Genomic DNA, 18242 nt, shown 5'->3' with positions numbered 1-18242 from the left:
TGACGCGTGGGCAATAATGACGTGGTCAATAATGACGCATGGCCAATATTGACGTGGCCAATCCATTCCGTGGTCAATCGGGATCGTGGTCAATATTGACGTAGCCAATATTGACGTGGTCAATATTAACTTGGCCAATATTAACGTGGCCAATCGGGACCGTGGCCAATATTGACGTGAGCAAACGGGACGCTCCCGGTTCGCCGGGCCACATAATCCCATCAAGGATTTCCTGTATGGATAGTTCCATATTTACATTTCTGACTACTCCAATCCTATATATACAATAGTTAGGTACGTAAGCGATAGAATCTTTAAAAAGATCCGAGAAAGATTCCACCATGTTATCAGCTTTCATATACGAACTGAAATTAATCTTAATAATATTCTTCCCAAGTCTCTTAATCTCTTTAATATGTTTGAATTTAGAGCAAAGTGTCTTGCCGAGGCTCATAGGCTCAAGATTACCTAGGTTGGAGTTTTCGCTGTCTGACACACCTTCCATATGGACCACAAAAGGAGGAAGGCTAGCTGAAGAATATTTGTTTGATTTTTGTGCTTCAATAAATTAGGAACGTGCTAACAAATGGTTATGTCCCGAAGAAGATTGAACAGGGTTAACTGGAGGAGGAGGAGGAGGGGCAGTACCCTCCAAATCAACCAATTGAGAATCCCGAGACATATTAGTTAATTAGAATGAATCTGTGAAAGCACGCTCCGAATTAATCGAAGGTGGAAGAGGAAGAGATACAGTGTCTCTCTGTTCAAGAATCATTGAATATTAATTTCGCGAACCGGCTAGATGGCAGCATCCGCCGGCGCCACGGAGAAGACCATAACTAGGATCGGCGCATCGCGCATGCGCAGGCCCGACCGGCTCGGGAAGACGGGCTGTGACCGGCTGTGTGTTTTTGCAATGGCTACCGTGTGTACATACGAGTGATCGTACATCAGGCAGCTTTTAGTGCTTCTCAGTTCGTGGATATTCTCCTTTCTGTGCTCTCAAGAACAATTAGTCAGCTCATTAGTCGTCGCATCTGTGAACTCAAGTGCATCACCAACGCCTGCTCAAACTCACCACGTATAGCGCAGGCCGGCGCCACGTGGTTCACACGGCTCAGGGGCATCACCTTCACCAGGCCGATGCTCGATTAGTATAATCGACCCGAGCGAGTGAATAGACAGATTATTCTCACAGTGAAATCTCGTAAGCTCAGTTTTAGAATACGTGCATGGACAATCTCATTTGAACAACCTCACTTTCTGTGATCGATTAGATTCGTTCTGATCAATGTAATATAATCAGTAAATATCTATTTAATTCATTTCGTGAGCATTATTGTCACAACGTCCTCTCACCCTGCTCCCATCCGCAGGGTCCCAGCGATTTTATATTGCGTGAAACGCAAACATTTTGGTCCTTCGAGCCGGATGTGGCACGTGCTCTCGGAGTGAACAACGCAGTCACGCATCCTACTCGTGATCGGAAAACAAGGCTCATCCACAGTAACACTCATCGAAGCGGAATCACATCACGTCTGTCTCACGCCAGCTCATCATGTCGGAATCTCAAAAGCCGAATAAGGCTGAGCGCCCGGTGACTCCACAGCTGGACGTGCCGGAAGAGCGTTCATCGTCACGGAACGTGTCTCCAGTCAGGCTTTCCGCAGAGCTCACCCTGAAGGTGCAGACGCAGCTGGGCCGGCTCGCCACGATTAAATCCATTGCGGAGATGCTACCGCAGTCTCACGAAGAGACATCGCTCGAGGAGTTGAATCAATTCTGGCTTCAGATTGAGGAAACTCACAAGGCCTTTAATAAAGAACATGCCTATTTCGAGGTCTCATGGCCCGCAGCACTCACCAATCACGAGTACTTCTCAAGGAACGCTCATCAACAGGAGATATTGCATTACGACGTCTCATTGGCAAACTCCGACACTCATTGACCGGTCAATCTGCTCCTGCGGAGGCAATCTCAGCATCTAGCGACGAGCGAAGGGTGAACACACGTGTTCCAGACCTCTCACTCCCAAAGTTTTCGGGAGATTATGTAGCATGGCCTGCCTTTCGAGATCTTTTTATGAGCATCATTCTATTCAATCAACAGCTCACAGATGTTGAAAAGCTCCATTACCTTCGCACGTCGTTAGAAGGCGTAGCAGCTCGAGCTGTCTCAGGACTTCCCATGACTGGTGACTCACTCGGGCCTTCCTGGAACATACTCAAGGACAAGTTCGAGAATAAACGCCTGCTCATTCAAGCATGTCTTGATAAGCTCTTTGCCAGCTCAACACCAGTGCCTAGGAAGTCGGCAGCTCAGGACAAGCTGCTCACAGAGGTCAAGGAGGCACTCAGCACACTCGAGGCGTTGGGAGTCAAGGATGATTTGGGCGACTGCGCGGTGATTTACCACGTCACACGGCTTCTCGATCGCGTCACGCGGGAGAAGTGGGAGAATGCGGTATGTGCCACGCGAGAGTATCCCAAGTTCGAGAAACTCGAGGAATTTCTAGCTTCTAACACGGAAACTCTCCAGAGGATCGAAGCTGCTGCATCTCAGCCGGGTCCTAGCTCATCTGCAGTGACCTCTAAGAAAACGACCGCTCATCAGACGTCTCAACGGAGTGACTCATCCACTGCGTCGGTCAACTCATACCCGTGCGATTGCTGCAATGGACAGCATTTCGTGGTCATGTGTACCAAGTTCCGAGAGCTGTCGGTACAAGATCGGCACAAGGTCGCAGTGGACAAGCGCCTCTGTTTTAACTGTCTAGGGCGCCATAGCGTCCGATCATGCAAAAGCCTGAGAGGATGCAAGAAGTATACAGAGCGCCATCACACTATGTTGCACGACGCACGCCCAACAGCCTCGTCCGCGCCGTCAAACAACGGCTCATCGGTGACGCCTTCGACGTGAAAAGATGGTGCAATCGTCGAACGTCACACACATGTCCGCTCATCCCGCTCAACGTTACTCGCTACCGCCTTGGCACAAGTCAGCTCATCAGTATCTCATTTGACAGCACGTCTGCTCATTGATTCAGGCTCAGAACTCACCTTCGTTACGGAGAATCTCATTCGACAGCTCAACATCCCTCGTCAATACTCAGGCATCTTCATCACTGGAATTGGAGGCAAGGAGTATACTCAGACACGAGGAGTCGTGTCGCTCACTTTACGCTCAACACATTCAGACTCGATTGCCAACGTCCAGGCTCACATTCTCAAGACAGTAACATCAATCTTACCATCCTTTGAAACGGAACCGGAAGAATGGCCGCATCTCAAACACTTGGCATTAGCCGATCCTGAATTCCTCATTCCGCGGCCGGTTGACATCCTCATTGGAGCAGACGCCTATGGGCAAATCATCAAGCCCAACATCATCAGGCATTCTCCATTTATGCCGATAGCACAACTCTCCATTTTCGGATGGCTTGTTCTTGGACCAGTTAACAAGAAGACAACATGCACATCAACGCATCATGCTACTATTCAATCCAACGAAGATGCTCTTAATGAGTTGTTGACAAAATTCTGGATCCAAGAGGAGGTGCCTGCTCATGATGTTAATCGACTCACCCCTGACGAACAGAGATGCGAGGAGCATTTTAAAATGACACACTCTCGCGATCCTTCAGGGAGATATACCGTCCGGATTCCACTTAAGTCACCAGCAGATCTTTTGGGTGATTCCTACCACGCCGCTCATCAATGTCTTAAAGGATTACGCAAGCGACTCTCAAGGGATGCGAGCTATCAACGTCTTTATCAACAGTTTATGACTGAATACGAAACACTCAATCACATGACGAAGGCATCATCTATCTCCAGTCATCGCTCACATTTTTATTTGCCGCATCATGGTGTTCTCAAGCCTGACAGTACAACAACGAAACTGCGGGTGGTTTTCAATGGCTCTAGCGCATCTACATCGGGATACTCTATCAACGACCTCATGTATACTGGAGCAAAACTGCATCTAAACATCTCAAATGTTTTACTGTGGATACGTAGACATCGTCACATTTTTGCCACAGACATCACAAAGATGTACAGACAGATCAAGATTCACAAGGATGACTGGGATTTACAACGGATACTCTGGATAGACGATCAGCTCAACGAAGTGCCATACCACCTAACAACCGTCACTTATGGAACAAAAGCCGCACCGTTCTTGGCCGTGCGAACTCTGTTGCAATTAGTAGAAGATGAAGAATATAGATTTCCACTGGCGGTGCCATCTATCAGTCACGGCAGATATGTCGATGACATCTTTGGTGGTGCAGATACAGTGCAACAATTACGAGAGGTTGCACAACAACTGAAAGACCTCTGCATGGCGGGCGGCTTTCCACTAGCAAAGTGGCACGCAACTCATCCCTATCTAATCAAGACTGTCACTGACAACCAAGACCAAGGCTTACCAATCACATTCGACGATTGCGCAACCAAGATACTCGGATTAAAATGGCTCCCTCAAGAGGATGCATTTGCATTTTCATCAAGGAACTCTTGCGCTAAAAGCGGACTCACAAAACGCCTCATTTTATCTGAAGTGGCTCAGATTTTTGATCCACTTGGCTTTGCATCACTTGTAGTGATCAAGGCTAAAATTCTCTTGCAGGAGCTTTGGCTGCACAAGCTCCAATGGGATGAACCACTGCCATCCCAGCTCTCAGCCAAGTGGCTCATCATCAGAGAAGAACTCACAAGTTTGGCCAAACTCTCAATACCTCGGTGGTTCAATACATGGAGCGACTCAACGGTGGAACTATACGGATTCTCTGATGCCTCTCAATTAGCAATGGCTGCAGTCATATACATCTCCGTCCGCAGCTCAAAAGGCGCCACGATCTCACTTGTGTGCTCCAAAACCAAGGTAGCACCTCTCAAGCGGCTCTCAATCCCTCGACTTGAACTCACAGCAGCTCTACTGCTTGCTCGACTCATGAAATACGTCAAAGCCACTCTACAAATGGACGTAGCGACCACTCACATGTGGACGGACTCTCTCGTGACACTCTCGTGGATCAGATCTCATGCATCGCGCTGGAAGGATTTTGTCAGGAATAGAGTAGCACAAATTCAAGAACTCCAGACGCTCACTGGAGATACATCCCTGGAACATCTAATCCAGCAGATTGCGCTTCACGAGGCCTCACAACTGCTCAACTTCAACATCACTCATTGTGGTGGAATGGACCGCCATGGATACTCAAGCCAAACTCGTGGCCGTCACAACCAGCACTCACCGACAAGCTGAGTGCAACTGAAGCTCGTCCAGGTGTCTCCTTATTGGCGATAACACCAAAGGCTGACTACCACTGGGATATCATCTACAGGTACTCAAATCTCAATAAATTATTGAGGATCACAGCTCTTTGTTTCAGAATTATCTCGCGATTGAGAAAAGTCCACGACTCATCGCCTGTCGTACACACCTCTCCCGCGGCTGTAGAAAGGGCGCGACTCTTCTGGATTAAAGCAACTCAAGCCACGTATTTTTCTCACGAACTCAAGATGCTTCAATCTAACTCACCGTTGGCAAAAGCGCACGCATTCAATCGATTAACTGCTTACATCGACGCTTAAGGAATCATTCGAGTCGGCGGACGACTCGCTCACGCGGCGCTCTCATTCGATGTAAAGCATCCTGCAATATTGCCTCGACACTCTTATCTATCATCGTTGATCATAGCTCATGCCCATCAACGAACGTTACATGGGGGCACACAGCTCACGCTCTCGTATATCCGACAACAATATTGGATTCTCGGCGGACGGGCTCCGGTCAAGTCACACATCCTGCGCTGTGTCAAGTGTGCTCGGCAGAGGGGGATCCGTGCTCATCAGCTGATGGGCCAGCTACCTCTCTCTCGAGTAACGCCGGCACGACCGTTCACTCACACAGGGGTGGATTATGCGGGACTACTCACCGTTAAAACTTGGAGGGGAAGAGGTGCCAAAACCAGTAAAAGCTGGATCTGCGTCTTTGTGTGCTTCTCAACCTCAGCAGTACATCTGGAGGCGGTCGGTGATTACTCTTCCGAAGGATTCATTGCCGCCTACCGACGATTCGCATCGAGACGCGGCATTGCTCATACCTTGCATTCGGACTGCGGCACCAACTTCATCGGGGCGGATACAGCTCTCAAAAGGCTGTTTATCCAGAGTACTCAGGAACATCAACGAATCTCTCAACTGCTCTCCGAAGACAATACCCGGTGGGAATTCAATCCCCCAGCAGTACCTCACATGGGTGGAAAATGGGAGGCGGTAGTAAAATCAATCAAATATCACCTACGACGCACCATTGGAGAAAACGTGCTCATCTTCGAAGAACTCGCTACACTACTTACTCAGATTGAGGCAATTCTCAACTCTCGACCTCTCGAGCCATTGAGTGACGACCCAGAAGACATATCAGCGCTCACACCAGGTCATTTCCTCATCGGAAGCTCTCTTACCACTCTACCAGAACCTTCGCTCACGGACCTGGCGATCTCAAGGCTGTCACGATGGCAACTCATCCAGCAAAGAGTACAACAATTTTGGACCCAATGGTCATCTCATTATCTACAACGCCAACAAGCAATCTCAAAATGGCATCACAGGAACAATAAAGTCAAATTAGGGTCATTGGTGCTCATCACCGACGAGCGGCTACCACCATGCAAATGGCCATTAGCCCGGGTAACTGCCTTACATCCAGGAAAGGATGAACTCGTTCGAGTGGTGACGCTGAAGACTGCCACTACCACCCTAGTTCGGCCAGTGATCAAGCTCGCTGTTCTGCCGGTACCATCATCAGAGTAGGAATCATCAACAAGGTTGCTGATGGCGGGCGGAATGTTCAAGAATCATTGAATATTAATTTCGCGAACCGGCTAGATGGCAGCATCCGCCGGCGCCACGGAGAAGACCATAACTAGGATCGGCGCATCGCGCATGCGCAGGCCCGACCGGCTCGGGAAGACGGGCTGTGACCGGCTGTGTGTTTTTGCAATGGCTACCGTGTGTACATACGAGTGATCGTACATCAGGCAGCTTTTAGTGCTTCTCAGTTCGTGGATATTCTCCTTTCTGTGCTCTCAAGAACAATTAGTCAGCTCATTAGTCGTCGCATCTGTGAACTCAAGTGCATCACCAACGCCTGTTCAAACTCACCACGTATAGCGCAGGCCGGCGCCACGTGGTTCACACGGCTCAGGGGCATCACCTTCACCAGGCCGATGCTCGATTAGTATAATCGACCCGAGCGAGTGAATAGACAGATTATTCTCACAGTGAAATCTCGTAAGCTCAGTTTTAGAATACGTGCATGGACAATCTCATTTGAACAACCTCACTTTCTGTGATCGATTAGATTCGTTCTGATCAATGTAATATAATCAGTAAATATCTATTTAATTCATTTCGTGAGCATTATTGTCACAACGTCCTCTCACCCTGCTCCCATCCGCAGGGTCCCAGCGATTTTATATTGCGTGAAACGCAAACACTCTCAAGTTGTTCAAGGCCGAAGATTGAGATGTCAGAATTTCTTGTGGTTGTACTTGAATAAGATTAGACTCATTCGTAGTAGATTCGTGAGATTCAGCAGAAATCTCACCCGCAGAGGAAGGACTATCAGGCGAGACTTGTGAATAAGGTCTTTTAGTAACATTTGCTTGATTATTGGATTTTGGTACCTCCATAGATTTCGGATTTTTATCCTTTTTTTTTTACTTTTATTAGGCATAACGAATAGATTTTAATTTATTCCGAGTCAATATCTTCTCTGAAATTTAACAATTTCAATTGTTGATAAAGAGTAATAATGGAATTATAAATAGGATTAGAAAAGTTATCTATTAACTAAAGTAAAGATACACCATGAACAATAATAATTAAACTTACAAAATTGGAGATTATATAAATCAACACAAATACTATAACCAACTAAGGAATATCAAGGCTGAGAATTCAACCTAACATATATAAAGTAACAATATACATTGAAATGAAATAAGATATAAAGTATCAGAGGGTATAACGAGAAACATTCGTCCTTGTAAATATAGAAAACTTCCTATAACAAGATCCAATTCTAAATAATCAATATCCCAAGGACAAGAGTGTTTATAACAGTGCTCGGAATTAGTTGCACATTTTGCCTCGATTCCTGAGGCACCGCCTGCTATGCTCCCACTACCGCTGTAGGCTCGACGGCCGAGCCGCCGATCGCGCGCGTGGCCTTGTGTCTCAAGAGCGTTCTACGATAAATATGCCTGGTCCATTTGCGTGATTAAAAAATTCTCTTGCGCTGTAAATAATTTTTTTATTTTTACAGACAATTAAAGTTATTAATAATATTTTTCCTCCTGGGTGATGTGGAAAGCTATTGACAAAATTGCAATTATTACATTGTGTTATATTATGCTCATTATATGTATATACAAATATGTTTATAAACGTAAAAATAATATTAATAACTTTAATTGTCTGTAAAAATAAAAAAATTATTCACAGCGCAAGAAAATTTTTTAATCACACGAATGGACCAGGCATATCTATCGTAGAACGCTCCTGAGACACAAGGCCACGCGCGCGTTCGGCGACTCGGCCGTCGAGCCTACAGCGGTAGTGGGGGCATAGCAGGCGGTGCCTCAGGAATCGAGGCGAAATGTGCAACTAATTCCGAGCACTGGTTTATAACAAAGAAATGCCGTTGAGAGTCATATATATGATGGGATATTCGGAAAGGATTAAGAGATGAACAATAATGGTTGAAAGGAAAATAGTTAGATATATATATAATCTGTAATAATTACTGAAAAAGAAAATACAAATAGTTAAGGGTATCGAAGCATGTTCTATCCTAAAAAGTCTGTGGAATAAAATAGTCGAGTCATTAAATAGAAAATTATATCAAAAAATTGAATAGTAAATTCTGGGAAAGAAAAATATAATATCAAAACAATTCTTTTCTTATCACTAAAACTATAACAATAATAAATTTAGTATTATAAACTTAGAATACTTTTGACATTAATGCAAAGAAATATTAATGCAAGATAAATTTTAATCTATTAGAAACAGATATGGAAAACATAAATTAAAGCAAAGCATTAATATGTAATGGATTTATAAAGTAAGAGAGAATGTGAATATACAAAAGCCAAAAGAAAAATAGTGCTAAGATCAGATAATCAAATAATTAAAATACCATAAGCAAAAGGAAAGTGCAAGAATTATAAGCAAGTCGAGCTTTTATCTAGAGCTTACCGACCATCGCCGATTTAAATCGCAATAAAGTAAAGCCTCTTTGTCTCTTCCGAGTATGTAGTTAACATCAATTTCAAATTGTGGTACATAAAATCTTCAAAGGGTTTTCCACGTGGAAGGACCCCAAAATGGCTGATATGCGTGCTATTTAACACGTTCTATGATGGTGATGATGGAAGCAGCCTTCCAAGATGGTAGAGTCGAAGTACTTCTCGGATAGTTGAAGATAGAAAGCCAGGTTAAATCCAATCCCAGAGAGATATGGTTATTCCGAATGAATGAAGAAGAATAATAATAATAATAGTTGTATTATATTAACGCCGATCCTCTACTTCAATTGAATACAAAGTTGAATATTAATATATGTAAAAGGTCCAATATAATCTTCAATAATAGAATCGCACGTCCACTTGAATCGGCGGCTGGCGAGCGAGTCCTAGTAAGTTCTTGGAGTGGTTTGGTGAGATAGTGGGCTAAATTATAGATGAGTTCACCTATGTTGCTAACAATGGGGCGTAATGGCACTGATTCTTCATGAATCTTATGAAGGCCGTAGAGTCTAGGAGCCGAAGATTCTCTGGGGATTAAATTTCTAAACCTAACTAAATTTCTTTGCCTTGTGGAGAATATTGGCCGTCTGTTTACTAATGTCGTTACTTTTTTTAGGAGAGAGGTGAAAGCAGCCGTTTCAATTTAGCTAATGATCTTTGCCCTAGGGATGCTAGTACGGGTGACTGTGAATTTAAGTCCTTTAGAAAGAACAGAAACTTCAGATGGAGATAGAGTTTGACTGTTAAGATTCTTTACTGTATGTGTGGAAGCTGGAGTTTGGACCTGAGGGCTCATCTTATCATACTTACTTTTTTGTTTCCGTGTTCTTGTCTCAGCGGAACGGTTAGCTTGTTCGTATGTTATCCGATTTAGTGTTTGCCACGATTCCGGGTCCAAAGAGTTGGAGAGAAAAAGATGTAATTCAAATAGTTTTCGAGAAGTCTCAGATCTTTTTTAGTTGCTGAGATTATATCTCTAACTTCAACGATGCTTATCGAAGAATGTCTTTTGTCTGATTCGAAGATGGCACGAGGTTTTTTAATTAAAAGCATTTTGGTACCACTTGATGATCAAATCTAAAATTAAAGAGCCTTTACGGAAAGACTAAGGTCGATTAATCAATTAATTAATCAATTTACTAAATTCAGGAAATCTTTGCACCTACAACTGTGCTCATTAGCTTTTCTAAAACGGTGCCGTGCCCATCAAGTGGTACCAAAATGCTTTCGATTAAAAGCCCCGTGCCATCTTCGAACCAGGCAAAAGGCATTCTTCGACAAGCATCGTTGAAGTTAATTACAGAGAGAATTTCAGCAACTAAAAAAGATCTAGCTGAGACTTCCTCGGAAACTATTTAAATTACATCTTTTTTTCTCTAACTCTTTGAACCTGGAATCGTGGCAAATACTGGATCGGATAACATACGAACAAGCCAACTGTTCCGCTGAGACAAAAACACGGAAACAAAAAAGAATGATAAGATCAGTCCTCAGGTCCAAACTCCAGCTTCCACACATACAATAAAGAATCTTAGCAGTCAAGCTCTATCTCCATCTGAAGTTTCTGTCCTTTCCAAAGGACTTAATTTTGCAATATCCCTACTAGCATCCCTAGAGAAAAAATCAGCTAAATTGAAATGGCTATTTTTCATCTTTCTCCTGAAGAAAGCAACGACATTAGAAGACGGACGGCCAATATTCTCCACAAGGCAAAACTCCCCTGCCAAAATATAAGCAGAGAAAAACGCTTAGCACTCAGAAATGTGAAACAAAACAATATTTTGATACTACCAGCAGATAAAGGGAACACCACGGTGGTTATGGATAAGGAAGACTACTACAATAAAATCAAGGCCATGCTATCGAATCACAAAGTTTATAAAAATCTTAAACGCAACCCGACTTCTACTATAGAGAAGAAAACGATCTCTCTTTTTACAGAAATACAGATTTTTCTCCTCAAACTCTTAGAAATTTAATCCCCAGAGATCTTTGGCTCTTAGACTCCTTTCGGCTCCTAGATTTTGTATACACCTGGTGATTCTAAGCGTGATCTCTGATCCTTTGTATTAGGAAGTAACTTTTTTAATTGATCAATTAAAAACATTTCCAAACAGTACATATTAATTGGCAAATAGTAAGTCAATATTGTATTAAGATTGGCCAACAGTTGACCAATGGTAGGCCAATGAACTGTGCTACTATTGGACGAATAACTCCATTCCCTCCCCTCACCCCTATCCCTGCCACCAGGACAAGGGGTAAATAAGGACGGTTACAATCCAAGAGAGCATAGTATCGGAGCTTCTATCCCTGATGATGCAAACTGCAACGTTTGTGAAACGTCGGCACAACGCTGTACCAAGACGCGGCATGTATTCAGAAGCCCTTTCTATTGGAAAGAACAATCTCTTAATGTAATTGCACGTACCGTCTCTTACCTTAAAAGACAATTTAGTCCTCTGTATTGGTTGTCTACCAATTGCTGCTAAATTCAAAAAAAGAACAATCGCAAGTACAACTACCACAAGGTTTACCACATTTTCTGCGAATAGGTACGTGCCCATGTTATTAATCAGAAATGTAATGATACATATAATGATACCTGAAACATGATTGGATTTTGCAAATGAAGAATAATTTAAATATATATATATGGAGCATTCTTTGTCAAGCGGGCCGGGAGCGGTGCACTTGCACACGGTTCAAATGGACACGGTGCATTTGGACACGATATCTTGCGCACGGTTCAAATAACCACGGTGCATTTGCACACTGTGCATTTGGACACAAAAGAAATTTTATTAAAAATGTACACCAGTTATAGGCACATGTAAAATTTGACTACCAATATTTGGACACGAAAAAATGCCCACCGTTGAACACGTAAAAGTTGCACACCATTCATTTGCACACCGCTCACTTGCACACCATTTACTTGCACACCGTTCACTTGCCCACCACTCATTTGCACACCAAGAAATGTGCACCGATCATTTGCACACAGAAAGATGCGCACTGATTATTTGCATATGGAAAAATACGCACCGATCATTTGCACACGGACAGATGCGCACTGATCATTTGCACACGGAAAAATGCGCACTGGTCATTTGCACACGGAAAGATGCACACCGTTTATTTGCACACCGTTTAGTTGCACACCGTTCAATCAAATGCATATTAAATATTCATACATTGTGGCTGCGTTAGCAATGTGTACATGGGTTAGCGACTTGGACGGGGTGGGTGCGGGAAGGGGGCCAAAGGCCTCCCTTGCACCCCCCCCCGTGTGTGTGTGTGTGTGTGTGTGTGTGTGTGTGTGTGTGTGTGTGTGTGTGTGTGTGTGTAAAGCATTCACTGCACCACATGGGTTTGCGACTTAAACGGTGTGCAATTGAACCGCGTGCAACTGAGCGGTGTGCAAATAAACGGTGTCCAAAAGCACCGTGTCTAAATGAACGGTGTACAAACGATCGGTGTGCATCTTTCCGTGTGCAAATGATCAGTGCGCATCTTTCCGTGTGCAAATGATCAGTGTGCATCTTTCCGTGTGCAAATGATCAGTGCGCATCCTTCCGTGTGTAAACGATCGGTGCGCATTTCTTGGTGTGCAAATAAGTGGTGGGCAAGTGAACGGTGTGCAAGTGAATGGTGTGCAAGTGAGCGGTGTGCAAATAAATGGTGTGCAACTTTTACATGTCCAAGTGAACGGTGGGCATTTCATGTGCAAATATCCGGTGGTCAAATTTTACGTGTGCATATAACTGGTGTACATTTTTAATAAAATGTCTTAAGTGTCCAAATGCACCGTGGTCATTTGAACCGTGCGCAAGATATCGTGTTCAAATGCACCGTGTCCATTTGAATCGTGTCTAAGTGAGTGCCACCCAAGCGGGCCACCTGCCATTCCAAAGTTGTATTTGACGTAGAAGAACCATCTTGCACACAAATTTAGTTACAGGCAAGAACTATCGAAAGCCATGTGCGCTTTTGAAAAAATCAAAATGGCGGAGCCAATATGGCGGATATAAAAGTGCAAAACGTAAAATAGTTTATAGATTTACTTCAATTGTTTTCTAAGAGTTTTTGAGGATGCTAATTACGAAACTGCTGTCAAATTTTGGAAATTAAAAATGGCTGATTCAATATGGCGGATCTAAAAGTGCAAAATGTAAAATAGTTTATAAATTACTTCAATTCTGTTTTCTAAGGGTTTTCGAGGATGCTAATTATAAAACTGCTGTCAAATTTGAGAAATTCAAAATGACTGATTCAATATGGCGGACCTAAAAGTGCAAAATGTGAAATAGTTTATAGATTTACTTTAATTCTTTTTTCTAAGAGTTTACGAGGATGCTAATTACGAAACTGCTGTCAAATTTTGAAAATTTAAAATGGCTGATCCAATATGGCGAACCTAAAAGTGCAAAATGTGAAATAGTTTATAGATTTACTTCAATTCTATTTTCTAAGAGTTTACGAGGATGCTAATTACGAAACTGCTGTCAAATTTTGAAAATTCAAAATGGCTGATCCAATATGGCGGATCTAAAAGTGCAAAATGTAAAATAGTTTATAGATTTACTGCAATTCTGTTTTCTAAGGGTTTTCGAGGATGCTAATTACGCAATTGCTGTCAAATTTTAGAAATTAAAAATGGCTGATTCAATATAGCGGACCTAAAGGTACAAAATGTAAAATAGTTTATAGATTTCCCTAGTAGCAAAAAACATTGGCGCAATATTGGAAAGTAATATAAAAACAATATTCCCAGTATTGGTTCAATATTGTAAAGTTGATGCTTCATTTTATTTAGCCAGTTTGTCTGACAAGGAAACCTCGCGAACTCGAAAATTCTGATTTTAATAAAACTTGGCATAAATGTAGAGGGGGTAAATACATGAATTTAGAAATTTATCGTAGCTGCCCATAAACGGTTTAAAGGGGTGAAACCACCCTTCAAACATTCAGACATTTTTCGTTTTCTCGATATATCTCGTAAACTAAACAAAATATTAAAAAATGTTTTATACAAAAGTTTTACAATAAAAGTACTTCTATCTAACTACAGTAATTAAATTTAAAAAAAAAATTTTTTTTAAACAATTGTTTTTTAATTTTTGAAAAAAAATTTTTTTTCAAAATTTTATTAATGTAGTTAGATAGAGCAGTGCTTGAGCCTAGTTGCCCTTTTCGAGCCGATTCCCGAACGCGCCGCCTCCTATGCCCCCACTACCGCGCGCGGCCTTGACGGCCGAGCCGCCGATCTCGCCCGTACGCTTTGTCTCAGGAGCAGCTCTGTATAAGAAATGGTGCCCTGCACCACAAAATTCATTAAAATTACTCTAAGTAAATAATTTTTGTTTTTATAAACAAAAAAGTACTAATTTTTTTATTTCTAATTTATTTTATATGTAGTATAACAATATGTAAAAACATAATATATAAATTAGAATTTTGACAATAGTTTAATTTTTACATCACCCGTGAGGTATTATTATTGATGCTTTTTTTAAGTGGTTTTCTCAGTAAGCCTAATCCACTAAAAGATGAAATATAATATATAACTTGGCATTCTTCTAATTTTCCTGTCGTTTTTATATATCTTACAATATATAAAATTTTGTTTTCCTGCCAAGCTGTATATTATATTTCATCTTTTAGTGAATTAGGCCTACTGGGGAAACCACTTAAAAAAAAAACGCATCAATAATAGTATCTCACGGATGATGTGGAAAACTATTGTCAAAATTCTAATTTACATATTATGTTTTTACATATTGTTATACTACATAAAATAAATTAGTAATAAAAAAGTTAGTACTTTTTTGTTTATAAAAACAAAAATTATTTACTTAAAGTAATTTTAATGAATTTTGTGCAAGGCACTATTTCTTATACAGAGCTGCTCCTGAGACAAAGCGTACGGGCGAGATCGGCGGCTCGGCCGTCAAGGCCGCGCGCGGTAGTGGGGGCATAGGAGGCGGCGCGTTCGGGAATCGGCTCGAAAAGGGCAACTAGGCTCAAGCACTGAGATAGAGATATTGTTACCATAAAACTTTTGTATGAAACATTTTTTGATATCTCCAATACTTTTCGAGATATATCGGAAAAAGCAAAAATCTGCTCTACACTATGCACTGAAAAAAGCATGAGAGAATGCGATAGCACCGCGACGGAGAGCGTTAAAAAATATTTAAAAAAAATTTTTTATTAAAGTTTATTTATGATATTGAATATAATATAAGATACTAAAAATGTAATAAAAAAATATTAAAAAATTAATAAGTAATGCATTATTTTTTAATTTGCATTTTCATTACCCTGATTCAAAGTATATTGTTGTTCAATGTATAATGCCACACTAAAATATGTTAATTTTGTATCTAGACATGGATATATCTCTATAACATCCACATACATGGATTTATCAATATAAGAAAAGATTTTGGACGCGATACTTTTCGACAGAGAGCGAAATAATGACTTAATTGACAAATCATATAGCCGATTTGGATTGGCAAATGTCGTCGATCTGCGTCGACTCTTTGGCATGTCACCGCTAATGGATCCGGACCAAGAAGTCTGGATATAAATATTTTATATTATATTATATTATTATATTACTATATTATATTAATATTATTTACTCTTTCTCTCTCACTCACATCAGCATGCATGCACGTGCGACATTATTATATTATATTATTACATATTATTATATTATACAAAATATTATTATTTTATATTACTTTATTTTATTATATTTTTAGTATCTTATATTATATTCAATATCGTAAATAAACCTTAATAAAAAATTTCTTTAAAATATTTTTTAACGCTCTCCGTCGCGGTGCTATCGCATTCTCTCATGCTTTTTTCAGTGCATAGTGTAGAGCAGATTTTTGCTTTTTCCGATATATCTCGAAAAGTATTAGAGATATCAAAAAATGTTTTATACAAAAGTTTTATGGTAACAATATCTCTATCTAACTACATTAATAAAATTAAAAAAAAATTTTTTTTTCAAAAATTAAAAAACAATTGTTTAAAAAAAATTTTTTTTTAATTTAATTACTGTAGTTAGATAGAAATACTTTTATTGTAAAACTTTTGTATAAAACATTTTTTAATATTTTGTTTAGTTTACGAGATATATCGAGAAAACGAAAAATGTCTCAATCTTTAAAGGGTGGTTTCACCCCTTTAAACTGTTTATGGGCAGCTACGATAAATTTATAAATTCATATATTTACCCCCTCTACATTTATGCCAAGTTTCATTAAAATCAGAATTTTCGAGTTCGCGAGGTTCCCTTGTGAGAAGAAATATTAGTTCAATATTAGTTCAGCATTGGGCCAATATTGAACCAATCGATTTTTCATATTAAACATTAATTACATTTTAATTTAGAGTCAGTATTTTATAACCAATATTGGCGTTACATTGGGAAAATATTGGCCAATGCATTCCCAATATAACCAATATTTAATCAATATTAGCCAATAATGGCCAATATACTGCCAATGTATTTTGCTACTAGGGTTACTTCAATTGTTTTCTGAGGGTTTTCGAGGATGTCAATTACGAAACTGCTGTCAAATTTTGGAAATTAAAAGTGGCTGGTTCAATATGGCGGATCTAAAAGTGTAAAATGTAGAATAGTTTACACAATTACTTAAATCTTGTTTACTTGAGAAACAGTGTAGTGTAATGTATAAGTCTAATGTCACGTAACTGATGGAAAGACTACCCTCACTTAAAAATACTATTGAGCGCTCAATACTTAGTATAAGGCAATACTAAATTGGCCAACACTGTTTTGACCAATACTTAGTATTTATGAATACTTAGTATTGACGAATAGTAAGTATTAAGCACTCAATACTTAGTATTGGTCGATACTAGATTGGTCGAAATTTTTTATAGAATACTTAGTATTGACGAATACTTACTATTGCAGTGCTATGCTATGTTATGTTCCGAAATTCACTGCCAGTACTGAATATATATATAAACATTTTTTAACTCATATTATTTCACAATACTTTAGCATTAACGAATACAAGTCGGTAATACTTAAATATTTACCAATACTGACTCTCAATACTCAGTATACATTAATACTTAACTTTCTCAATACTATAGTTTTGACAAATAGTGACTTTCAATAATCAATATTCCTCAATACTTAACTCCTTCAATACTGTAGTATTGACCAATAGTGACTTTTAATAATCAGTATTAGTTGTCTTTGAATTTTTTAAATTTCGCTGCTATTGATTTAACCTCTTTTATTATCTTTGCTAAACACTCCCTATCTATATTATCATTACCCAGATAGCACACGGACGTCCTTAGGACGTCCTCAGGACGTCCAGGACGGACTTCGTGGATATCCTGAGGACGTCCTGATTTTATCCCGGGACGTCCTCAGGACATCCTGAGGAATAGCAAACGAGCGCCACTTTTTAGTCCTCAGGACATCCTGAGGACAGTCTATCGGACATCCTGAGGACAGTCCATCGGACGTCCTGAGGATACCATAGGATTTCCTCAGGACATCCTCAGGAATAGCAAACAATGACCACTTTTTATCAGATTTTTTAGATTTTTTTTTTAGGATTTTTGATAAATGTATCGATTTTTTATAAGAAACTTATAAGAAATTTTTTAAAACGTTTCTCAGAAAAATTTAAAAAATAAAAAATTCCGATTAATTTAGAAAATTTTTTAAATATTTCTAAGTATTTTTAACAGTTTTTGAGAATTGAAAAAAAACTTTAACAAAAAATTAAAAGTTCTAATTATTTCTACGATAATTTTGTAAGAGGAAGAAGACTATACATGTTTTAGCGACAGTTGTACCTGTTAAAGCATGTTTAATCTCTGTACCCGAGAAAACGGTCACCCA

At 40.3% G+C, this 18242-nt stretch overlaps 1 protein-coding gene across 9 annotated transcripts in view; it reads right to left on the bottom strand.

Moving 5' to 3' along the window:
- Positions 1-18242, bottom strand: part of LOC105835035 (high affinity cationic amino acid transporter 1) — a 207955-nt gene that overhangs the window by 24431 nt on the left and 165282 nt on the right. For 8 of the 9 annotated variants that reach the window (XM_036284964.1, XM_036284970.1, XM_036284959.1 and 5 more), the window contains one exon: positions 11767-11930. In XM_036284964.1, the coding sequence (XP_036140857.1) occupies positions 11767-11930 (164 nt within the window). Of the gene's footprint in view, positions 1-11756; positions 11931-18242 lie in introns of all 9 variants that reach the window. The other variant, XM_036284966.1, reaches the window with a different exon arrangement.

This window comes from Monomorium pharaonis, chromosome 3 (genome assembly GCF_013373865.1).
Source record: "Monomorium pharaonis isolate MP-MQ-018 chromosome 3, ASM1337386v2, whole genome shotgun sequence".
In the NCBI taxonomy this organism is placed as follows: Eukaryota; Metazoa; Arthropoda; class Insecta; order Hymenoptera; family Formicidae; genus Monomorium; species Monomorium pharaonis.
Note: the sequence above shows the minus strand (reverse complement) of the source record. Positions and strands in the feature narration are given on the sequence as shown.